The 22,417-nt window shown below is 34.9% G+C and overlaps 1 protein-coding gene across 1 annotated transcript in view; it reads left to right on the plus strand.

Annotated features, from left to right (window-relative positions):
* AHR (aryl hydrocarbon receptor) overlaps nt 1-22,417 on the plus strand; it is a 53,857-nt gene that overhangs the window by 21,592 nt on the left and 9,848 nt on the right. Inside the window, exons 3-9 of the mRNA XM_030308053.1 lie at nt 7,532-7,635; nt 12,123-12,212; nt 13,820-13,943; nt 14,595-14,725; nt 16,373-16,575; nt 17,326-17,435; nt 18,555-18,696. Of these exons, the coding sequence (XP_030163913.1) occupies nt 7,532-7,635; nt 12,123-12,212; nt 13,820-13,943; nt 14,595-14,725; nt 16,373-16,575; nt 17,326-17,435; nt 18,555-18,696 (904 nt within the window). The remainder of the gene's footprint in view (nt 1-7,531; nt 7,636-12,122; nt 12,213-13,819; nt 13,944-14,594; nt 14,726-16,372; nt 16,576-17,325; nt 17,436-18,554; nt 18,697-22,417) is intronic.

Genomic DNA, 22,417 nt, shown 5'->3' on the forward strand with positions numbered 1-22,417 from the left:
AGAAAATTATATTACTGCAGGAGATCATTTCTGGTCCCTGACTGTCCATAGAAGCCAGAAAGCCATTCAGGTGCTTGCCGTAGAGGTTGGGAAGGGAAACAAGCAAGTCACTTCGAATCAATCTAACCTAAAATTGTATTGAATTATTCTGCTTTCTTCTAGCCTTAAATTTTCTCATATGATGTGGCGTGCCTCTTATGGTCACTTTTACAGATATTGTTGTCAACTGGAGTATTAATTGTGTCTAGTGTCATTACGTCTGGTCTCTCTGTTATGGAGTCAGCCTCCTGTCTCTTTATCTTAGGATGGCAGAGGCGGATTGTCACGGAACAAAAGCACTGGCAGGCAGGAGACATAGAGGCTAAGCCTTTGGCCTTAGATAAGACCTTTAACCTCACTGTTGCCCAGAGCCTTCATCGTCTCAGCATGGACAATAAGAATGTTTGCCTCCCTCATGTGCTAAGTTTATGGTGGATTTATCCTAAAAGTATGAGCTGTATGAAGTAAATTTTACAACTAAAATTTTATATAAATTATAATTATTAATTACAGAACACTGATATTTTACTTCTTTTAATGGGCAATTTTGTTGTCATTGTTGGATATGCGTAGAGGCCTTTCAGACCTGGTGTTAATATTCTCTGACAGTCTCTTGAGTTAATTTTATATTTTGATTTAGAGATAGAAATTTGCTAGTAAACTTTTTAGCGTTTAAGCATAATATGTAATTATTTATTTCCCCATATTGTTTCCTCTTCAGAAGTGGCACACACTGAAATCTAGACACTTTGTTCAGGGAAAAGTGACATGGCTTGCTTTGGTGAGGAATACACTGTGGGCTATGTGCTACTTGCTGTATTTGTATATATACAGAATTTTTTGTTACTGCTTTATATTTTAGTCTTAAATTATGTGCTTCTGTTTTGATCTTTATAAAAGTGGCATTGAGTCATTTACTGAAGACATTCATATTAATGAAAGCACTCTTTAAGCAGAGGAATAATAATTTTAAAAAAATAATAAGAGAATGAGATTCAGAACATTTAAAAGTTTGTGAATTTCTAGAGTCACTGGTTCTCAAAATGTGGCACCTGGTCCCAGCATCATTTGGGAACTTGTTAGCAATGCAAACTATAAGGCCCCATCCTAGGTCTCCTAAATCAGAAATTTTAGAGGGTGAGGTCCCGCAGTGTCTTTTAATAGCCGTAGCCTTATAAGTAATTGTACTGTCTATGAACGTTTGAGAATCACTGCTTTAATTGGTTAAATTCTGCTACTTGGAATGCAGTTTGAATTCCAGTCTTGAATATGTAGAAAGCTCAGTGCAACTCGTTTCCCACTACAAAGGTAAACTAACTGCTCTTGTTGGTTCCATGACCTCAGGGCCCTAACACAGTTACAGTAGAATTGATTATCACTAAATGGAAAACTGGGGAAACGTTAAATAACATCTAGTCAATTTCCACTTAATTGAGAGCAGGAATAGGTCTAACTTTTAAGGACTTACTTGGCTTTAAAATAATGTGTTTTAGGTTGGCTAAAAAGATAGACTACCAGTCATGCAACCTACATTCATTCTTAAAGATAGAAGCATGCATTTGCATTTTCAAAACCTGAATTTCCTTTTTTCTGCCTTTGGTGATTAGAAATTTCTAGGTAGAAAAAAAAATCTGTCAATATCATAGGGGAAAGTATGGTGTAAACTATATAGACCTAGTCTTTGTGTCCTAGGAACTCAGCATGTAGAATAGTTTTCTTGAATTTCAGTTTCTTCCTTCTTTCCCTCAAAAGAAGAACACTTCATTTACAAACAAAAACTTAGAGTTGAAATATTTCTTTTACCCCAAAGTATGTAGAAGAAGCTCTCCTTAGGTACAGTTAATATATTATTTGGAAATTATTTATAAATACTTATCCATATTGGACTAAACTAGGAATGTTTTGTTTATATTTAAGAATTACTGCATTACTTAACTCTTCCTAATTTATAGAAGTTTATGTGGTTGAATTTTATAGTGATAGCTTTGCTCTCTCTTATGCTTATATCAGTGTGCAAATGGAATTTAACTTTTTCTGCCAGAAGTAATAAAGGGGATAATAATTATTATAAATTGAATTTAAATCAAGTAGAGATTTAAAAATCTTATGCTTTTTCCTGGCAAGATACTTACCATGTTATCTTTCTGTTTAATTACAAATACAGTAGCCTACAAAATATAATTTACCATATGCAATATTTCTTCCTCATGAATTTCTCTGTTGAACACTTCACAGCATGCTTTCAAAGAGGAAATATTTAGTTTATAGGAGAAATGGAAATCCAAGCTTAGATGTATAAGGAAGGAAGGTGTCATATAGGAAATGGATATGGTTAAATACACATGGGAGTTAAGACTTGAATCACTTGTTTAAATGACCATTTGATAATGCTCCGGTGATATTTACCCTCTAGATTCATTCATCCATTAGATTAAATTTTTGTATAATGGCTTCAGTGACTTCTCAATGAAGAATTAGGTGAAATATTTTGATGCTATAAAATCTTAATATTCCTCAGACTGTTCAAGTCACATCTTTATATTTTAGAAAGTGTATTCTTGCAGATGGGGAGGATTTTAACAAGTGTCTGTTTATTATAGCAAATGCTTCTCATGTAACAGAATTGGCTGTGACTTACTTTCAGATGCTACATTTTGTTTCTGTGAAATATTGTATATTTCATTCCAGTGATGTAATGTGTAAGTGTCCTATGCATCTGATTATTCATATAACTTTTATAACAATTCATCATTGTGAAGTGCTTTCAAATCTATAATGTATAGGCATCATAGCAGTCCTAATAGATGATATTCATTAATACTCCCTGTTTAGAAATGAAAATATGCTCAGTTATCTCTGGTGTGCATTAAAAAAATTTTTTTAAGTTTATTTATTTTGAGAGACAGTATGAGTGGTGGAGGGGCAGAAAGAAGGAGAGAGAGAATCCTAAGCAGACTCCATACTGCCAGTGCAGAGCCTGACGTGAGGCTTGAACTCATGAAATCTCGAGATTATGACCTGAGCTGAAACCAAGAGTCAGATGCTTAACCGACTGAACCACCTAGGTGCCCCCCTGATGTGCATTTTCAGTGTCGATTTTCATAATGATTTGAGGGTATATCAACTCAACATATAGCCCATTATCTCAATTATCTCAATCCTGGGCTGTAAATTGTGATTCTAGGTATTACTTAGGTACTCCACATCTTACTTTAGCCCTAACAAGAATTTGTCTCCAGAAGTATCCTTGTCCTCACTTAAAGATGAAGACACTAAAGGTCAAAGGTGGTTGGCGTAGGTGAGGAGTCCAGCATGTGGTTAATAATAGCTTGCACGAGTAGGCTACCTGGGTTTGATCTAGACTTCACTGCTTTAAGCCCTCTGACCTGGAGACGGTTTCCTAACCTCTCTAAGTCTCAGTTTCATTGAAAGGACAAAATAATACCAATCTCCCAGGATATTGTTTGGAAGACTGGTAAGATCTAGTGTATGGAAACTGCTTGGCATACAGTGTGTGCTCAGTTACGTATCACATCTTATTACTAAGGAAATTATTTTAGGCCACTTCGATGGTAGGAAGTACACTGGTGCCAGTACCCCAAGTCATCTCACTCTTCTGTGGCTTTCTAATCAAGGGGAGAAATGCATACATGAAAATGACTAGTATTAAAGTAGCTCAAGCAGTTTTAAGAAGGGAGAGGTGGTAGGTATGAGGTCAGGAAACAGAGGACAAACTTCATGGAGGGGCATAGTTTGGGACTGGAGGCCCAGATGTAAAGTAAGATCTCTAAAAAGTCACATTAGTATATTTGTAAAACGAGAATGCGAAGGGAATGCATCTTTCCTGGACTCATCTTTGCACAGTATTTATTTAAATCCTTATTAGCCTTATTAACTAGTTATTAACTAGTTATTAACCTTAAACCTAAGAGCAACAGAAATATCTTTGGAAGAACTCTCCAGTGATCCTTCCCTAATATGTAGTTGTCACTTTTCCTACTTAAGCAGTTATACGTATTAAACATAAACCTTCCAACATTTAGAATTGTAAGCCCTGTTGTTTAAAAAAGGTTTGTTTTCTTTTTTCTTCCAAGATCCTGTAAAACTTTAATTAAATCCCATTTTGCTACTTAATCATTTCTGACATTCTTAGTTCTTTATTTCTATAACTTCCTTTCCCAGCTAAGGGCAGAGTCTGATTTCTTTTTTTTTTTTTTTTTTAATTTTTTTTTCAACGTTTTTATTTATTTTTGGGACAGAGAGAGACAGAGCATGAACGGGGGAGGGGCAGAGAGAGAGGGAGACACAGAATCGGAAACAGGCTCCAGGCTCTGAGCCATCAGCCCAGAGCCCGACGCGGGGCCCGAACTCACGGACCGCGAGATCGTGACCTGGCTGAAGTCGGACGCTTAACCGACTGCGCCACCCAGGCGCCCCCAGAGTCTGATTTCTAATTACATCGGCTAATATCCCTAATACAAAGCCAGAAACAAATTGTAACTTGTTCTGAGTTGAATAGTGTCAGTGGTCCAGTAGCTCTGGTTGGAACTGACACCAGTTGTTTTAATTGAAAATTAATTTTAAGAGATTCCTGATAATTTAGACATTTTAAAATTTGATACTAGTAATATCTATCCATTTTTATAATTACATACTTTGCTTTTTGCAATGTGTAGGTTTTGGTTTTGTTGTTTTCTTTTTAACAGTAAACCTTTTTTTCTTTAATATGAAATTTATTGTCAAATTGCTTTCCATACAACACCCATTGCTCATCCCAACAGGTGCCCTCTTCAATGCCCATCACCCATTTTCCCCTCTCCCCCACCCTCCATCAACCCTCAGTTTATTCTCAGTTTTTAACAGTCTCTTATATTTTGGCTCCCTCCCTCTCTAACTTTTTTTTTTTCCCTTCCCCTCCCCCATGGTCTTCTGTTAAGTTTCTCAGGATCCACGTAAGAGTGAAAACATATGGTATCTGTCTTTCTCTGTATGACTTATTTCACTTAGCATAACATTCTCCAGTTCAATCTATGTTGCTACAAAAGGCCATATTTCATTCTTTTTCATTGCCACGTAGTATTCCATTGTGTATATAACCCACAATTTCTTTATCCATTCATCAGTTGATGGACATTCAGGCTCTTTCCATAATTTGGCTGTTGTTGAAAGTGCTGCTATAAACATTGGGGTACAAGTGCCCCTATGCATCAGCACTCCTGTATCTCTTGGGTAAATTCCTAGCAGTGTTATTGCTGGGAACCCTCTTGCGATGTTGGTGAGAATGCAAACTGGTGTAGCCACTCTGGAAAACAGTGTGGAGGTTCCTCAAAAAATTAATAATAGATCTACCCTCTGACCCAGCACTAGCACCGCTCGGAAGTTAACAGTAAATCTTACTGATTTTTGGTGTAACTCTTTTTTTTTTTTTTTTTTTTAATGTTTATTTACCTTTGAGAGAGAGAGACACAGAGCACAAGTGGGGGAGGGGCAGACAGAGAGGGAGACAGAGAGGGAGACACAGAATCCCAAGCAAGCTCCAGGCTCCAAGCTGTCAGCACAGAGCCTGATGTGGGGCTTGAACTCACAAATGGTGAGATCATGACCTGAGCCAAAGTCAGACGCTCAACCCACTGAGCCACCCAGGCACCCCTGGTGTAACTCTTAAATGGTGCCTTGCACTGGAGCTTTTGGAAAAGTGAGAGTATAGTTAACCCTGACATTGTGAGGTTTTAATGCACTCAGTCAAATTTGACCATTAGAAAGCAAGCAGCAACAGAACAGGAAAGGAGAAAAAGCCTTTTTCTCTTCTACTTACATTGAGAAAGATTAACCATTTCCTTTGGTCTTGATTAACTGTTAGATCAATTTATGTACCTCAACCTATTTTTTTGGCCCAAGGAAATATGTTCTTTGGCCTCTTGAAATTGTTACATTCAGAGGCCAAACTTTTGGCCTCTTCTTTCAAAGTGGTATGTTTCAAGTTCTGCAAAAGCAAGAACTTGGCATAAGATTCCAGTGTGACACATGCACTGATTTACCAGAAAATATACTTCAGCGTGAAAATGTTTTATATGTGAGGTTTTGCTCAACTGGAGAGAAAATCTGGTTATTAGTAAATCTTGTTTTTTGCCAAGCCAGATTATCTTTGGTGCAATAAAAATCTAATGAAATGAGTCTTAAAAGGAATGTCAAAGTCAGTTTCACTTAATGATTTATTTGACATTGAAGGTTAAAAATAGATCAGAAAAATGGAAATACTGTATTGTAATTGTGTCTAAAAGGTTGCATATTATAACAAGATAATCTATAGGATCTGGGAAACACTGCTAATAATTTACCATTTATTGAATTACTATTGAGCTGCTGAATGCCAGGAACTTCACATATATTCTCATTACTCTTCACAATAACCCTGCAAAATTGTTTTTTTGTTTGTTTGTTTTTGATTACCAGTTCACATATTAGGACAGAGGCTCAAAGACCCTACACATTTTAATAAATGGCAAAGCTAAGATTTGAACTTAATTCTGCCAGATACTACTATTAAATGAGATAATATTTGAGAGTGCTTGGAAAAATTCTAAGAACATAGCAGCTATTATTAGTACCCTCAGCTGTGGTGCCTCCCAAGCTACACACACATACACACACACACACACACACACACACACACACACTATGAAGAAGAGAGATGGGAGGGGAGGAGAGAGAGCATTATAACATGCTACCTCCAGAAGTAAGCATCCCACCATGGCAACAGACTTCCCCTTCAATCCATAATCCACAAGCAGTTAGGAAGGGGAAGGCATTTTACAGGATGGAATACATAGGAATAAACATAAAAACGTACAAATTTTTTTTTGTGGAAACTTTAAAATATTCTAGTGAGACAAAAAAATGCAGATATGAACAAAAGGAAGAAAATGCATGTTCTTGGATAGAATGATTCAAAATCACAACGATGTTAATTCTCCATGAGTTGATTTATAAATTTAGCAAGACTCTGCTAACAATACTAATCCCTTTTTTACCCAAAAGTTAGACAAGAAGATTCTAAACTTGATGGAAATATATTTCTTAATAAAGCATATGGTTGATTCTTTCTCCTCACCACTACTAGTTCACTGTTTAGATAAGTGTATATTAGTATGAAAATCATTTATTTTCATGAGTAAAGAGAAATGGGAGGCGTAGTTATAGAGGTACCATGCAGGTCTTTAAAACTCTTAAGTTATGTGCCAGAAATCATAATGAGCTCATCAGAAGTTGTTTCTATTAATTTAAATAAATTATTTATTTGTAATTAATAATTTTTAGCAATCTGTCCATTGACTTGGAAACCGTTCGTTGACAAAGGAATATTTGCTTAGTCGTTATAGTAGCAGTAGACACCGGTATTTCAAATTGTGTCTTTGTTAGGTATATAGAGACTTTTCCATTATAGCCCTTTAAAATCGCTCACTCTATCGTTGCTTTTTCCTTTTCTCCACAGTTGCATTACAGGCCTCCCCAGCTGACAGAAATGGAATTCAGGAAAACTGTAGAACAAAATTCAGAGAAGGCCTGAGTCTGCAAGAAGGAGAATTCTTATTACAGGTGAATTTTAGTAAATATAGCTTCTCCTAATAAAAAACATTGTAAATGGAAGACTAATTGATCAGTCTTTCAGTTACTCCCGTTTACTTAGAACTCACCCAGGGTGCTTCATGCCACGTTTACTGGGACTGCAACAGTGGTATAATGCTACTATATGAAAAAGTGTAATGGTATCGAGTAGATTAGAAGTCTACCTATCAGTTTCCCTATTGTATTTCTTTTTTTTTTTTTTTTTTTTTTTTTTTTTTTTTTAATTTTTTTTTTTTCAACGTTTATTTATTTTTGGGACAGAGAGAGACAGAGCATGAACGGGGGAGGGGCAGAGAGAGAGGGAGACACAGAATCGGAAACAGGCTCCAGGCTCTGAGCAGTCAGCACAGAGCCCGACGCGGGGCTGGAACTCACGGACCGCGAGATCGTGACCTGGCTGAAGTCGGACGCTTAACCGACTGCGCCACCCAGGCGCCCCTTGTATTTCTTTAAATAGCAAAACTCCTCCATTATTTTAAAGGTTCTCATTTAAGACACCGAATTTATATGTACCTTCTCAGGACTATAGCTTCATTAAAGCAGTTAATTGTATTTACTTAACAGTTCAAAAATGTTCTTACCTGAATTTTATTTTTCACTATGTTCTTAACTCTTAGCTATGGGGTATGTCTTATCAACACGCTACAGATTTTCTTAACAGCTGTAAGTCCTAATTTTTGTTTTAGAACTTAGTTTCTAGATTTATCTGTGAAAATATTTTAATTTAATTTTCTTTTTTTTTACTCTATTTCTTGGAATTGATAGGATGCTTGATTGTCAGCTAAAATTCTCAGGTATTTATTTTGTTAAAAAAAGATAGAATGAGGATGTGTGCTTTGATATGTTATTACTATTAAGTGATCATCTTCAATTCTACCTGGTGAACCGAGTGAAGAACTTAGTTTGCCATTGTAACAGAAAGTAGCCGCAACTTTTGATAGCTCCCTTAATTCTTTCTGAAAATGCTTATGTGTAACCCAACAATTTATAACATTTTTTATTATAATTTTGTAATTACGAAAATTAAGTTTTGCACCCATTAGGTTAAACAAATTAAATATATTCAAGCATGAGTACTCAACCTGTCCCTGGCTGAGGATGTTTATGTGTATAATAGCTTGAAACGTAAAGACTCCTTCAGGTTATAGGAAAACATTCTAATAATTGTTGCTTCATGTGATTAAACACACACCATGGGTTATGTAGTAAAGTAATAAGGAAGTCCTTTATTTCAAATGAAAATAATCACATATGGAATGCTTAACATTTGGTAAAACTGTTTAAATTATGGGCCAATGATTTTTTTTTTCCCTCATAGAATATTTAGGCAAATTGTAAACATATTCTATGTCAACGACAAAGAATAAAAATAATACTAATGAAAAACTAGTCTCATTTTTTTAATTATCTGAAAATTGAAAACATTTAGGTCTTTAAAATAAATGCATCTGTTATGAATTATATTGCATATCAGTAGTAGATTTTCCATTTGGAAGCATCACACGTTATCTGATTTGCTAGTATCATGCTTGGCTGTTATCTCTTCTGAAATAGCTGACCAAAAACTTGTAGACACGTGAAAATGGCATACTTCATTATATACAGTTGCCATAAAGGCATCTAACTTTATACTTTCAACATGTGATTATCAACCAATTATCTCTCAGACATAGAGAATGTTTCCAGAGGTAGAGTATACCCTCTGGCATGAAACTTTTTAATGAGAAATCTTTTCCTTTGGTTTTAACTAAGGAGATACATAAAGAAAATGTTACATAATAGTTTATTAGCAAAAATTTTAAATAATTACTTTTAAACTTAGCTTAAATTTATTACTGTTTTACCAGGAATAAAAATGAAGAAAAAATGACTTTTTGTATCTTCTCATTAGCCATTATTTATTTCAGACATTTATTTTCATTTATTTCATCACGTTCTGTCTGGTGCTATTTACTGTGGTGCTGATTATAATCAACAGCTTTGTTGTTGAGTTAAGAGCCATTGAAACAATAATTAACACTACTGATTGCAGTTTATTTGTCTTACGTTAAATAGTAAGTGAACCTCAACATGACTTTCAGATAGGTAGGGCAAATTTTTGTAAGTCTAAAGAATGATAATTTCTTTCATTAATATGTAATTACCATATTTTTATTGACTCTTTCAGTATAATAACTTTCTTCCATATAGTATTTAAGATCATTTGAGATATACATAAAATCAGGATGCATATGTTCTTTTTAAAGGTTTTTTATTTCTGACAATTCACCGTCTAAGAGAGTGTGATATTATAACTTAAATTATCTTTGTGTCTTCTGGCATAATGAGCTCATTGGAAAGTACTAAATTCGTTTCGCTGTTTGAGAAAGCAGGACACTCTACAAAATAAAATGCATATGATAAGTGGATACTCCTATCTAAAAAGAAGATATTTTTGGAAGGAAAAAATACAAAAACGGTATATCTATTATTACTGCCGACTGAAATTTAAGAATAATTTGTAGGGTGTTAATGAGTAAATATTTAAGTTCCTGGTGGGTGCCAGCCCCATTCCTTCTGGGGAAATCACCAGGCATTGTAGCCATAATCTCTGAAATCAAGAACTTTAGAGCCCAGTTGGGATTAAAAGTGTAACAGCCCTGCCACAGCTGGCGAGCAATACTCCTAGAGGAGGCAGACCATGATAGGTACGTGGACAGACTTCATTGAGCAAGGCTAGTTGTTTCCTGGCTCAGCTTCGCTCTGTGACCTTCGGCAAGTTGTTTTGCAGTTCACCTCGTTTACCTGATTGCAATACTGGAATATGGCACCTACCTCAATGGAATGTTGACGAATAAACAAAAACGTTTAGAAAAGTGGCTGTTAAATAGTAGATGCTGTTTATTGTCTTTGCAGTCAGTTTTGCAGGCGTATATTAGAGATCAAGAATCTTGAAGATGAAAAAATTAGAGTGAAAAGGAAGACAGCTGCTGTTCATCTACTGTATCTAATAATTAAGTTAGATACTTACCTGACTTTGCTAGCATTCTAAGCACAGTGGCAATGTCTTGGTAATTCTCTAGTTCCAGTACTTGATAGCTGTCCTCTTCAGTTTGTCATCATTGATTAAGTGTTGAATTAGCTAATTGTTGTCATTATATACCTCAACAGTTCACAAAGCATGGTCATGTAAATATTTGCTCATTTCCACAACCTTATAGTAATGGTGCCTTATGTTAATTGAGTGCCGACTCTGTGCCAGGCGCTAAGATGAAATAGGCTCTTAACCAAATTGCCTGTTTTTCAAATGATGACACTAAAATTTGAAGGCATAAATAACCAAAGCCACAGAGATAATAAGAGACTGGGAAAGCAATCCAGTTCAAATCTGACTCCAAACTGTATGGTTCTCACTAAACCACACCATTTCTCCTTTTACATGAAGAAGAGGAGAGTCTCAGAAGGGTTTAGCCATGATAAAATAGCAAAGAACACACTGAACTCTGCTGAGCTGAACTGAAGCAGGAAACAGTGAAGGCTTATTGAGATAAAATATGTGATAACCATAAATGTTTACAGTGATCCAAATAAATACTCTTTCTTTTATCCAAGAGTATAGAAATATTAACAGTGGACTTGAGTAATGATTGAAAGAATAGAAAAGAATATAAATTTCTAAGCTGAAAGTAGGGGAGCAAAGGGAATAATAAAAATAAAAATTGGCCAAAAACAGGTAAAATGGAAAGAAAAAGAAGTATAATATAGATGGAAATAATAGAAATAGCACATATAAAATGATAGCTTTAAACTTGACTATATTAGTAATTAGATGGACATTTGTCTTATATAAAATGACAGCTTTAAACTTGAATATATTAGTAATTAAAATGTATATTTGTATTACATGTATATTATGTGTATTTTATGTGCAGTCCATATATGTGATTATATTGCCAATAAAAGTTTTTAAATTGTTTTAATGCTTTGGGAGTATTCAGATTTCAAATTGCTTCAATGTGTGAATGGTCTGTGCAAAGATGTTCTATCAAATTTCTCTTCAGAAAATAATAAGCATCTTTACAGACTATCTTTCTCTAAAAAGCAATGTGATAGATTATAATACATGTTTATACAATTTAAAAAACATGTACAGTAAAAATATACAGTATATTTAAAGCAATATCTGAAGCATGAGGAAGACAAAACCAATTTTACTGAAGTTACTGTGACTGAGCATTAAATTTAGCTGTAAGCTTTTCCTTACCTAAATCAAAAGGTATGAATAGATTCCTCTCATCCCACAGTATACAGTGTATCTGTGTTTATGAGGTGTGATTTTAGCTATTTAAAAGAGAAAAATTTTCAGCAATAAAGTAACGGTCTTAAGCAACCTCATTATTTATGAGTGGCCATATTGTTATTTAGTCACATTACTAATTTTAGAATCTTTTTCTAATTACTAATCTTTTTCTTTGTAGGCTCTGAATGGCTTCGTGCTGGTTGTCACTACAGATGCTTTGGTCTTTTATGCTTCTTCTACTATACAAGATTACTTAGGGTTCCAGCAGGTAAATATTTTTTTCTTGGGTCATTTAAAATCTTTTTAGAAATTAACTCTATGTACATTTTAGGGATGTAATTGATACTTTATATATAGAAAATGTCAATTAAAATATGCTTATAAAATAAAAATCATCTTTTTGCAGCTAATAATTTCTATACTATTAATAATTTACTGCATTATAATTTTCTTAAATGTTTTATGAGATTCATGGATATTGTTTCATCTTTCACTTATTAAGGAATCTCTTATATATTAGAAACATTGGATGGGGGGCAGACAGGAGATTATTTGCCATCAAATTAGTTATGGATACTATGGAGGGCATGCGGCAGCTCTGAAATGAATGAGGTGATATGTAAAGGTACAGGCAAAATATCATGGTTTATATCTTTAATTCTGACTTAATGCTGATAATGGAAGCTTTCCTGATGCAAATGGTATTTAAGCATAAGATTCAGAGGGTGGACTTTAGTGTAGGAGGAGCACAGGAAAGAAGAGATAGAAGCACTACTATAAGCAGTAGATTGGAAGTGCTTAAAGAGATGAATGTATTTGGTTTGTTTAATGTTCTTGAATAAATGGTGCATAAATGGAGTGGTGTTTGTCATATTTGAGGGACAAGAGCATCTGATATGATGTGAGAACAGTTTGTAAGTACACTTGACTGCTAGCTTTTCTTATGTATCACTAGGTCTTAAATTCTAATGTGTTAAGACTCACTGGAAGAACTTGATGCAAAACTAAAATCTTTGGTCCCCACTCCGACATACTCTGATTTAGTGCGTCAGAGTGGGGCCTATGAATTTGTATGTCAAACAATCTCACAGGTGATGCTGAGACTGCTGGCTTGAATAACAGTGTCTACACTGTTAAACCGACTGAAGTTTAAACTATGTTAAGTACACAGTGGAAGCCTCTAAGCTTTTTTTGTTAAGGGAACCTGTGCTACAGTCTGTGTTTCCGAGAAGAACTCTGGTAATCGGGTAATGGACTGCATAGAGATGGTTTAATGCTAGTTACGTTCACAAGGAGGTTTAAGTCTAGATAGCTAAACCAGCGGAACCTGGCTCTGCGACAAAGCCTATCTTGTGGAGAGTCAAGTGGTAGAAGAAGGATTCTGACCTGGTAAAGGTATAATCCCTTTTTCTTCCAGAGTGGACCGGAAATAAAAATTTAACATTAAAGAAAGTCATTAGAGGACAGTGAAAGAAATAATTTAATACTCTTAAGCTTAGAGAAGTCTAAGACAACTGGATTTTCAGACAAGCGTTTGTGAAAGAAATAGGATTTAAAAGATCAAGAAGTGGCTAAAAAGACACAGAACTTAATGTGTTGCCGTGAAGGAGTGAAGAGTTCACTTCTATAATTGAAGAGTATTCAGCTAGGGAAGTGATGGCAAGGAACTCTTGCTCACCAGTGACAGTGCTCCCCTCTCTCTAGCTTTTCCTGTCTTGGATGACTGGACAGCTCTGTGATCATCTGTCTGATTCATGTGCATTCATCACCATTAACGATCACCCCGTAATGTAGCTACATTTTGAAACTAACTTAGTAAGACACATTTTTTTGATCACGGCTTTAAAAAAATTTCCCTGTGTGTTTTTTCTTTAGTCTGATGTCATACACCAGAGTGTGTATGAACTTATTCACACTGAAGATCGACCTGAATTTCAGCGTCAGCTGCACTGGACATTAAACCCTACGCAGTGTGCAGACTCTGGACAAAGAATTGATGGTAAGAATGTTTACCGAAAGATAGTGTTGGGGAGTTTTTAATGTAAGTCTGTGAAAAGAGGCAGAGAACCTTTGGAGGCATATAACTCCTTGGTTAAGGTTGGGAAGAAGTGGAAAGACAGGAGTCTGCAGTTGGATGTCACAGCCAAGTCATAGACTGAAGACCTAAGGAATATTTTGACAAATGACCACCATTGATGAATTTCAAGCACAGAAGTGTTACCATACTTGGTAATATATTTTATACAAATAACTTTTGAAAGATTGGAAGGAATGTAAAAGGTTGATCCTGGAGTGTGTAGAAGTTGTTCTGTCTGTAAAATGCACCAAATAAAAATCCAAAGGTAAAATCTTTTCTCAATCAATGCTTTTAGAAATTTGTGAAGGTGTTAAGAAGATAAAAAGTGTTAGAGAATATGAAGATTATTGACAATAGAAATAAAAACAAAACTGAGTAGGTGAAGTTCTGTGTAGTAAAAGTGATATTCTGTACGTGTATTTCTTTTCATTAGCTCCTCTTCTGAAAATGATTCTTCATTTCTGTATTCAGAATAGAATCTGGTTAAGAAATTAACACAAATTTTATCTACCCCAAAACACCTGATTGTACAGCAAAATGGGATGTAAATTTGTGTTGCTATTATTTCTCTAGAAGCTAATGGCCTCCCGCAGCCAGCAGTCTGTTATAACCCAGACCAGCTTCCTCCAGAAAACTCTTCCTTTATGGAGAGGAGCTTCGTGTGCCGACTAAGGTGTCTCCTGGATAATTCATCTGGTTTCCTGGTAAGGTGCAAAATCTTATGATACTGGCAATTGCAGTTCAGAAAGTAAGAAATAAATGTCGAAACCATTTTCTTCGTTTAGATTTGAGTTTGATTTTAAAAACCTCCTTTATAAAATAATTGCATGAAGGAAAGTAACTTTTGTTTTTTCAGATTTCTAGTATCTTCCATAACTCCAAATCTCGATCTTTTAGGATATAGTAACAAAGACTGAGTGAAATAACATGGACTTTGTATCTTGGCAAAATATTTCTGGGACTTTTTTATGTAAAAGAGAACTTAGTAGCCGTTTAGCAGCAGACTGCTGCTTTAAACCCTCTTTGCATTTAATTCCTGCTGAACAGAAAATTATCATGTCCTTTGCTACACAGCTACAGTAACTGCCATATAGAAAAATGGTTGTAGGGCCACCTGGGTAAATCAGTTAAGCGTCCGGCTTAGGCTCAGGTTATGGTCTCATGGTTTGTGGGTTTGAACCTCGTGTTGGGCTCTGTGCTGACAGCTTGGAGCCTGGAGCCTGCTCCAGATTGTGTCTTACTCTCTCTCTGCCCCTCCCCTGCTTGCAGTCTCTCTCTAAAAAATAAATAAAAACATTTAAAAAGAAAGAAAAATGGTTGTATATTCATGATTGCAAAGTAGTCATCTGGTATGAGATGCTGATGTTCTGAACACCTGAACAGGATAATCAGGGAGCAGCTTTCGCAGGATGCTCAGATTCATACTGTCTTTGTCCTTAAGGAAGTGCACTCCACTAGGCACAGAAGACAGTACAACGCATAGTGCATATTACTCTTGTGAATTAGCAGGAATTTGAAGTAACCAGATCTTAAACATTATTAGCAAACAGTGATTTTTGTTAATGTGTTTATTTCTGAAGATAATTTTGCTGACCCAGAGTTAGAATTGTGCTTTGAGATAGCTTTCCTAGTACTGATGATCAGCTAATATGTATTTCTCAGGTGGAATTTGCATAATTGGGTCTTTGGTTCCTTGTGCTGCTACCATATCATACTGAGGTCAGAATCATCCCTCAGCCTGATTAATACTGTTTTAAGCAACTAAGTTGACCATGTTCACATTTAAATCATCTTTGTTTCCTCAATCTTCTTTCTAAAAGTACCCTTTATTGTTACTTTGAGTTCTGCATTCTTTATGTGATTTTATGATTAATTTTAGCATTTTAATGAAATTGCATTTTATCTGTATATGAAAGATTGCCATGAGTTATGAAATAGAGCATGAGCTGTGGAATATAGCTCATCTCTATTTGAAAATTAATGTGTACTTGATGACTTTAGCATTATTCGTTCATTCAGGAAACATGTATTGAATGCCATGGGGGGAAGGAGCTACGTCCTCTAGGTGTGAATGACAGGGCATTTATGAGCTCAGAAGATGATACGGGTATTTTTGTTGTGACAGTTAAAAAGGAGTACCTTATTGGGCTGCCCCTTTAGCATCTAATTCATATTGCCATTTGGGATAATTATAATGGGCTTCTTGTGGAGAAAAGAATGGATGTAACATCAGTCAGCCTCAGGAACTTTTATGGAATTATCAACAACACTGGAAATGGCCATGATTGATCCTTTGGAAATTAACAGTTTTAAAGGGTTAATTTTAATAAGCCGGTTTTGGTTTTTTAAAGGCAATGAATTTCCAGGGGAGGTTAAAGTATCTTCACGGACAGAACAAGAAAGGCAAAGATGGGTCAATCCTTCCACCTCAGTTGGCTTTGTTTGCAATAGCTACTCCACTGCAGCCACCCTCCATACTTGAAATTCGAACCAAAAACTTCATCTTTAGAACCAAACACAAATTGGACTTTACACCTACTGGTTGTGATGCCAAGTAAGTAAAACTTGTTCAGTTTTCTTTCATTAAATGTATATTTTGTTGTAGCAAATCTCTCTTAGTATGTAAAACATGTAGTGTAAATTATAATGTTTATTAAATTAGCTGTTATTTCATACTCTTTCATTGTAGCCTTTTTAAATAATTTCATCAGGCTCACAAATCCTCTTGTAATTTTTTTTACGATACTTGTCACAGTTTCTGTGTCATAAAGATGATTTGCTTGTATTAGTAAGATTCACTATCCTGATGACATTTGTTGGTTTGTTTTACATTTTTTAATGCACAGACTCTATTTGATTTTTAGCCCTAGAAGTTGAGTAACTTCCAGAAAATTATGAGGTAGACTGTGATATTAGCATTCATACTGTGTCAAAACCTATAATTGGTTTTCCCCTAATATGGGAATGCAGACAGATGTGAAAAGCTTTGCCCCTTGAAATGGAGTATATGCTTTCTAGGTTTTTATTAAAGATTCTGTTTTACCTACATAATCTACTCTGTTAGATTCATCTTTAGCCATGCTAATTTTCAACAGTTTTTTTTTTTCAGAAGAAGAAAATAAAACTGATATTAACAGTCATAAACAAAAGAGAGCACTTGCATGAATATGGTTTTTTCTACTGCTCATATGAAATTCTGAATCAAGGAAAACAGTGCAGAAAATAGCATATAACTGATCAATTAGGTTATTTCATTTATGTTAAATTTTAATTTCTTATTTACCTTTTTTTTTTTTTTAAACAGAGGAAGACTTGTTTTAGGCTACACTGAAGCAGAGTTGTGCATGAGAGGATCAGGATATCAATTTATTCATGCTGCTGATATGCTTTATTGTGCAGAGTACCATATCCGGAGTAAGTTGTATTTTGTTATGAATGTGTCCAAAAAAACTCCATATATTCTAGTACATGTTTCCAATTTTACATAAGGTAATGAGTTTAAAGCAACTGGATAAACTTACAGTCGATGTCGAACCATTATGATTAACCTGAATTACACTCAATTTATTAACTGCCTTACACCTACCATGCAAGAGTCTAGTACTTTAATTACTATGAAAATGAACATTTTGCCCAATGTTTTGCTCAATTTTTAATGGCATTTTAAATGGTATCATTAATTTATAAATCTATGCTAATGTAGATTATGCTTTAAAATGGTTAAGTAAATTCCTAAGTGGTAGAAACATTCCCTTTTTAAAATGAAATTAATTTTAATCGTTTTGTTTTCCCCAAATTGTGTACCCTCTCTGTAGTTAGATGTATTACCAGAATTTTCTGATTTAATCTTCCCTTTACTAAACAATAAATTTAGTCTTGGGGCGTCTGGGTGGCTCAGTCGGTTAAGCGACTGACTTCGGCTCAAGCCATGATCTCATGGTTTGGGAGTTCGAGCCCCATGTCGGGCTCTTTGCTGACAGCTCAGAGCCTGGAGCCTCCTTCAGATTCTGTGTCCCCACTCTCTCTCTGCCTCTCCCTACCTCGTGCTCTGTCTCTCTCTCTGAAAAATAAACATTAAGAAAAAAATTTTTTTAAATAATGTTTAGTCTGAAGTAGAAAATAAACAACTCTGAAGAACTGTTTCCATACATTTTAATATATTGTGTTTAAAAGTTATCAAGACATATATCATCTTTGGTGATAAAAGAAATATGTCCAAAAAATATGTCATAGGGGCTTTGTTTCAGAGGTTTTCTTTAAAATGTTGATTTCAGGGGCACTTGGGTGGCTCAGTCAGTTAAGCGACTGACTTCGTCTCAAATCATGATCTTATGGTTCTTGAGTTCGATCCCCACGTGGGGCTCTGTGCTGACAGCTCAGAGCCTGGAGCTTTCTTCAGATTCTGTGTCTTCCTGCCTCTCAGCCCTTCCCTCACTCATGCTGTGTCTCTGTCTCTCAGAAATAAACAAGCATTAAAAAGAATTAAAATGTTGTTTTCAGGTTTGATAATTTAATTTTTGGATTTTGTTTTAGTGATTAAGACCGGAGAAAGTGGCATGATAGTATTCAGGCTTCTCACCAAAGACAATCGATGGACCTGGGTTCAGTCTAATGCACGCTTAGTGTATAAAAATGGAAGACCAGATTATATCATTGCAACTCAGAGACCACTGACGTAAGTACAAAGACAAAATGTTTCATGTCTTCATTTCTTTTTTTTTTTTAATAACACTTTGGTTTATAAATCCTCTTACATGAAAACCTCAAAATAAATTCTATGAGAATTTTCTCTGGAAGTAAAAACTGAAAATATGTAAAGAAACAAGGCATAAATGAAGGACATTGAGAAGACAGAATTGACAAACTTTATTGAACAACTAAATAGGTGGAATTACAGAAAGAGAATAACCAAAGAAAACTCCAGGTTTTTTCTTGATGTATGAAGGAAAGATGAAAAGCTAGTGCCATATATAAAATAAAATAAATGCATAACAGTCCTGTGCTTAGTACATGTTTTCTAAACAAGCAGAGGTTTTTGTGTTTCATATAGATTCTGTAAATAAGCATTTTGTCAGATATTTGTATTAGAAATGTTTTCTACGCTCTAGAGAGCTGATGTTTTGTTTGTATGTGACTTGAGGTAAGATCAACATTAATATTTTCCTTTATATGTATATCCAGTTGATCAGAATCACTTATTGACAAGGCTGCTTTTTTTCCCTGCTCCACTGCACTTTGATCAGGGGATTGTGTCTGTGGTTCTGTTTCTGGATTCCATTAGTCTACTTGTCTGTTTTCACCTCAATAGCACATTATCTTTATTACTACATCTTTATAATAAATCTTGATATTTGTGTGTCAGCTTTCCATATTAGTTGAGGAATTTTTGTTCTCCTCTAGCATTGTCTCCTCTCTTCTTTATCCTTTGTATTTTAGAAATAAGTTGTCATATTTCACCGGAGTATCTGTTGTGATTTTGAACGGAATAGCATTGAAACTATAGCTTATTTTGGGATAATCAGCGTCTTTACAATACTGACTCTTCCAACCCTTGAACATGGTGAATACATGTATGTGCATATGGGTACATGAGTCTGTACCTATGTCTTTGTCTTAATAATGGGTTGTATTTTTCTTACCTGACTCTTACGTATCTTTTTCTTAATTTTATTTCTAGTTGTTTGATGTTTTGTGATGCTGTTTTTAAATGGTGTGCATGGTGTGGTGCCTGGGTGGCTCAGTCGGTTAAGTATCCAGCTCTTGATTTCAGCTCAGGTCATGATCTCATGGTTCGTGAGATCGAGCCCCAAGTCAGGCTCTTGTACTGACATCATGGAGCCTACTTGAGATTCTCTGTCCTCCCCCTTCCACTCTTTTGCTCAAAAATAAATAAATAAAACATTAAAAAGAATAGTATGCATGTGTACACCAGTTTCTAATCGTTGAATTTTTTAATGCTGGCTTGTATTCAGTGAACTTATTGAAATACACTTATTCTCATAAGTGTCTGGGTCCTTCACAATTTACTACATAACATTTGCAATAATTTTTTTAATCTTTAGACATTATTTTTTAAAATTCCTTTATTGCACTGGTTAGGCCCTCAGTAAAATGTGAAAGAAATAATGATATCAGGTTTTGTTTTTGTCTTATTACCAGTCTCAGGGGGAAATCTTTTAATATTTTACCATCAAGTATGATGTTGTGATAGTGCTTTTGCTATTAAGTTTTATACACACACACACACACACACACACACACACACACGTGTGTGTGTATGTATACACACATACATATACAATATCTAGATACTACATGCATACATATATACACATATACATTCTGTACATTTATATACATTATATTCATATATCCATACAGATTATATACATTTTGCTACTAAATATATATTTTTATTTAAGTATATGTACACTCATGTATATATACGTATAATATATATATTCATGTGTGTGTGTGTATATATGTGTGTGTGTGTGTGTATATATATATATATATATATATATATGTTTTTAATTTAAGAGCTTCCCTTCTCTTTAGTTTACTAAATGTTATCATCATGATGGGTGCTGAATTTTGTTAAATACTTCTGGATTCATTAACATGATGATGATTTTTCTCTTTTATGCTGTATTTCCTTTTCATTTTGTAGTATCTGTACTGACTTTTAAAGAAACACTGTTATTAGCAAATCGTGCCTTCTCAAATAATATTGCTACAAAGCCATTAGTTTCTAATCTTCTCAAGGATCCACCTTTTGGTTTGTTGATTTTTCCTATTGTTTGCTTGTCTTCTGCTGCATTTATATCTGCTTATTACTTCTTTCCTTCTACCCTCTTTGGGTATATTTGCTGTTTTTCCAGCCTTTATCAATTCCCCCTTAAGCACAACTTTAACTACAGTCCTTGTGTTTTGATGTGTCTTGTTTTTTTTTCTATTCATGATTTTGAAATATAGTAGTATGTACTTTTACATTGGGGATTTTCTGGGTTTTTTGTTTTAAAAAAAAATTTCTTAATGTCTTCTAGAGCGAGTGCACGTGAGTGGGGGAGGGGCAGAGAGATAGGGAGACACAGATCCGAAGCAGGCTCCAGGCTCTGTTCTGTCAGCACAGAGCCCAATGCGGGGTTTGAACCCATGAACCTTGAGATTGTGATCTGAGCCGAAGTTGGACACTCAACCGACTGAGTCACCCAGGTGCCCCTGGTGTTTTTGTTATTGAATTTTACATCAATTCCACTGAAGTTAGAAAACATTCTGTGTGTGTCAGTGTTTTGAAATTTGTGTTTTTTGTATAATTTATGATCAAATGTTTTATGATCAAATATATAGTCAGTGTTAGTAACATATCCCATGTGCTCTGGTCAAGAATCTATGTTCTATTGCAGGTATAGTGCTCTTCATTTATCATTGGTTTCATTTGGGCTGTTCATATTTTTACTATTTGAGTTTGCTTGTTCTGTTAGTTATTAAAAGGTTATTGGTTGCATTTTCTCATTACCAATGAGGCAGGACATCTTTTGTATCTTTCTAGGGCATTTTCCTTCTATGAATTGTCCGTTCGTATTGCCTATTTTCTCCTATGTTGTTTGCCTCTCTCTGGGTCCTCATTGGAGCTCTTTACTTCCTATGGGCGTTAAGTTGGATATATTTATACACACACATACTATATATAGTATACATGTGAAATTACAGACATGACACGTTTTATCCGTGCATTAACTTGATTTATGAATGCTTGTGCCATGTAAGATTTTTAATTTTTATGTCAGTTATGCTAGTATTTTCCTATAGAGATTCTCCATTTTATTTACACATGACTCTTCCCACTCAGATTTCTAAGATTTTTTAAGTATAATTAACATACAATATTTTGTTAGTTTCAGATGTACAACATAGTGATTCAACAATGATACACAGTATGTAGTGCTTACCGTAAGTGTAGCTGGCATCTGTTAGCATATAAAGTTATTACAGTATTATTGACCATATTCCCTGCGTCGTACTTTTCATCCCCATAATTTATTATAACTGGGAGTTTATACCTCTTAATCCCATTCATCTATTTAACCCATCCTCCCAGCACCTTCAGTCTGGCAACCACCAATTTGTTCTCTATTTATGAAACTGTATCTGTTTGTGTGTGTGTGTGTGTGTGTTTTGTTAGTTTTCTAGATTCCATGTAAGTGAAATCATATGGTATTCATCTTTCTCTAACTTTCACTTAGTGTAACACCTTGTAGGTCCATCCATGTTTTTATAGATAGCAGGATTTCATTCTTTTTTATGGCTGAGCAATATACCATATCTTCTTTATCCTCTCTTCTGTTTAATAGACAGGTTGCTTCCATATTTTGGCTATTGTAAGCAGTGTTGTA

Source organism: Lynx canadensis, chromosome A2 (assembly GCF_007474595.2).
Source record: "Lynx canadensis isolate LIC74 chromosome A2, mLynCan4.pri.v2, whole genome shotgun sequence".
Taxonomy (NCBI): domain Eukaryota; kingdom Metazoa; phylum Chordata; class Mammalia; order Carnivora; family Felidae; genus Lynx; species Lynx canadensis.